At 36.5% G+C, this 3474-nt stretch overlaps 1 protein-coding gene across 1 annotated transcript in view; it reads left to right on the top strand.

Annotated features, from left to right (window-relative positions):
- The window catches only part of Smp_184750 (hypothetical protein), a gene marked incomplete at both ends in the record, with an annotated part of 1137 nt that extends 1071 nt beyond the window's left edge, over window positions 1–66 (top strand). Inside the window, one exon of the mRNA XM_018795305.1 lies at window positions 1–66. This exon is cut by the window's left edge and continues 1071 nt beyond it. Within this exon, the coding sequence (XP_018649631.1) occupies window positions 1–66 (66 nt within the window).
- Window positions 67–3474: the final 3408 nt, after the last annotated feature.

The following is a 3474-nucleotide window of genomic DNA, read 5'->3' as shown; positions in this document are numbered from 1 at the left end:
AAAGCGGTCATCACCGGGCTCAAGGTCATGCACTTGATCGATTTTGTTAAAGAGTCCAACTTCTAGCAAGTTCACCCTTTTACATATACGCATTACAAAAGAGTTTTTTTTTGTTGCCGTTTTCATGGTTCTTCGTACACAAGATATCTACACTATGTTTATTTCCTTCCAGAATACCAATCCGTTCTGGAGGCCAAGCACTTACATGAACGGAACAATTATCAATTGCATTTATGTATTTCCATTTTGTATCTTATTATTTTATGCAGGCAGTGGAGCAGTTCTTAAGGTTTGCTTGATTTTCACCATTACCTTTGAAGTAGACTCTTCTTTACTTTTTACTTGAGGGCGACTCAAGAGGCAGGTGAGTAAACACCTGATAGCCGGTCTGAGCATGGAAAAATCGTACCTCACCAACATGGTGTTGGGTAGCCCGCTCGCGGCACTTCCTCAGATATTCTTATTCCACATTCTCACACTTTCTCTTGAAAGCACGCAGCAAACCGTCAGCGATAGTTGTAGAAAAGATCACATGCTACAAAATAAGATGACAAGCTGGTAAATGAAGAGACATCCATGGACTATCATTGAAAGCGTTAGTCGTAACTGATTGTAAGTCAAATAGTGAGCGAGTTGATAATTTCGCCTTGGGATGAGAAATAGAACAAAGGTGTTATCGATAGATAGGTTAATCGAACCGACGTTCCTACGGAAGTCGATTCTAGGGGGAAGCTAATGTAACAGCTCAGGTTGGTTGGTTAAGAGTTGACCCCAAACAACCAAGCATATGCTAAAACAGTATTGTTCAAGTATTCATTCACTTCCTTACCTTTTGTAAGCGTTATATTCCCTACTATCTTATATGGAATGTTGAGAGCCTTTGTTTGTCTGAACAGATAATCCCACACTCCACTGTGACTGCGCGAAGGTCGAAATAAAGACCTATTCACTACTTCTCTGGTTTCTTCTATCAATAGCACGAGGGTTACCTATAGGCACGAAATCGTCACAACGCCAGATATATTGTTGTGTCTTACAGTAAGTTGGAATTCCCATAGATGCAGAAGAGAGGTAGAACTCCTATCCGCTGAAATGCTTTTCAAACTTGTTATAATTTACACATTAAATGGTAATTTAATTATCTTGTTTTGTTGTTTTCTCATTCTATAACAGTAACTGTCGCATTTATATCTGGCGTCTTAGGAAACTTAGTGGATGTCTTGTGGACATACCACTTTTACCAGTGATATTGCACCGATATGACGGGATTGGAAAGAAAAATCACACTGTGTTATTCATTGTGCTTTTTGTTAAACATTACTTCCGTTCTAATTCAATATGACGACTACCCGGTGTAATTTTGTTGTTTTCCACTGTGGCATTTTATTCGGTTCAACATTAATTCATTCGAATGTGATGTTTGTTCAAGTTACGGTATTTTTGTATTAAATGAACACGAACTATCCTCATCATGACGCGCGCGTGTGAATTGTTATAACTCAAGTTATTTTTCATATACATGATTTCATCCTAACTAATATTTGAAATGGATGTACAACCAATATACAGGTGAATGTATTTTCGACTACAGTCTTCGTTGTATTTTGAGGTAAATAAATCTTCGTTTGTACCAATCCTGCTGATTTAACTTCACGTCGTCGGATTTGTAGTGGCTCCTCGTTTTACAAGTATAAGTAATAAGCGATTCCGACGTAACAACTATCAAACATAAGATGCAAATCATGCAAAGATTGGTTTCCTGATATCAACTTTTACAAAATATACCGTGCATTTCTCTGCATATTAGAGGTCCCGTTCAACCTTCTTGTTTTTATGCAGCTTAACATATTAGTCACATGTTTTTAAGCATTTCAACTGATGCTTTTATTTGAATAGTTTGTTTTTCTGAGTGCGTGCTGGTAATTAACATATCCATGAATGACAGATTGATTTTTGATTTGACCATTATTTTTTCATGAGGGCACTACTAGTTGAACTGTAAGTATTGGAATTTTGCATAAATAAATGTAGTACCTAAAATGTGGGTTGAAATTCTCGAGATTAACATTGCCAGTATCAGATTTTAGTCCTCTATATCACCACTTTTCTAAATAACTCGAACATTGGTAGATAACACCTTTAATTTAGTCTGGGCCCGCCTAAAGACCAGTTTCATATAAAGGTTTGACAGAATCTAGGGCTGCATTGGATGATAGTTGACATTTTAGCACACTGCAGTGGGCGTTCAAACGTTAATAAAGCTCGCTCGAGAATTACAATGGTCAATTGTTGCTATAGTCATTTAGCTGCTCGTATCGAATGTTATGTACCTTAATATCTACTGCCACAAAAAAGTGGACGCATACGCTAACCAACAAATTTTATGACTTTGACCTGAGTTTCGTAAAACTCGATACAAAAGCTATAGTGTATCGAAACTAATCACATGATGTATGATACTTGACCTATTTTGTCAATACTGGGCTAAGGTTTCTGGTCGATATTTATAAACCTATTTACGACACCAAACTGGTAGCCCTGATATGACATAGATCACAGGTCATGATGTCACTGTTTAGTTAATGAGATCTTATATTACAAATCTAACTTGGTCTATCCTCACTTGCTCTACACTGAAGCCAGAAGCACTGTTCTGTAAAACGTTCCTGACAGAATGATATTTTTATTATAAGGGTGAAAAGTTTGGAGATAAACGACGACTTCGTGACTTGATCACGCAGCTTTGATAATGTTTACTCCTTATCCATCACTGACATTCACATATTATCTTCCACAGTTCAGCGTTCAGTGTAAATCTTAAAAGTTATTAGACATCCGGCTCAGTATGTTCTGTAGTTAGGAATCTACATCGTTTCAACAAATCACCATAGGCTGCCTGAAATTTTGTTTTAAACCCAAGTCACTTAACGACTAGAAAATCTAGGATGGAAACACATGTTACACAGTAAGTTTTTTGTGTGGATCTGGATAACCATTTGTAGCAGTTCTACGGCTTATAATTTACAGGTAATAGTAAGTCTTCCCCTTCAAGCGTAAAACTATTATTCTAGACAATTTTATTAACGTATTCTATCCATTTTAAATTTAGAGGATTTTTACCCTGCGACTCTGGCTTTATAAATATGCTATCTTATTTTTATGGGTTTAACCGAATAAGTTAGTTTTAATACACTTAACACCTTAAATTGACGGCTGCCACCCCGATTCTCATTTTTATCCGATTTTACTTATTCCTTATGGTCAGGATGACGTTCCTCGTTTGACACATGAACTTTATTGCTTTATCAGAGATTTCGAGACTGATATTCTGTAGAATGACTGTACTCCATATCTTGAGTAACAAAATAATGCTTTATACTTTTCTCAAAGCCTTTACTATCTTTGCATTAAGGTAAATAGCTTGTGAGCTGGTCAGTTTTGACATCAGGAACATAACAAGCTAACGTTTTTGAT

Source organism: Schistosoma mansoni, chromosome 2, assembly GCF_000237925.1.
Source record: "Schistosoma mansoni strain Puerto Rico chromosome 2, complete genome".
Taxonomy (NCBI): Eukaryota; Metazoa; Platyhelminthes; class Trematoda; order Strigeidida; family Schistosomatidae; genus Schistosoma; species Schistosoma mansoni.
Note: the sequence above shows the minus strand (reverse complement) of the source record. Positions and strands in the feature narration are given on the sequence as shown.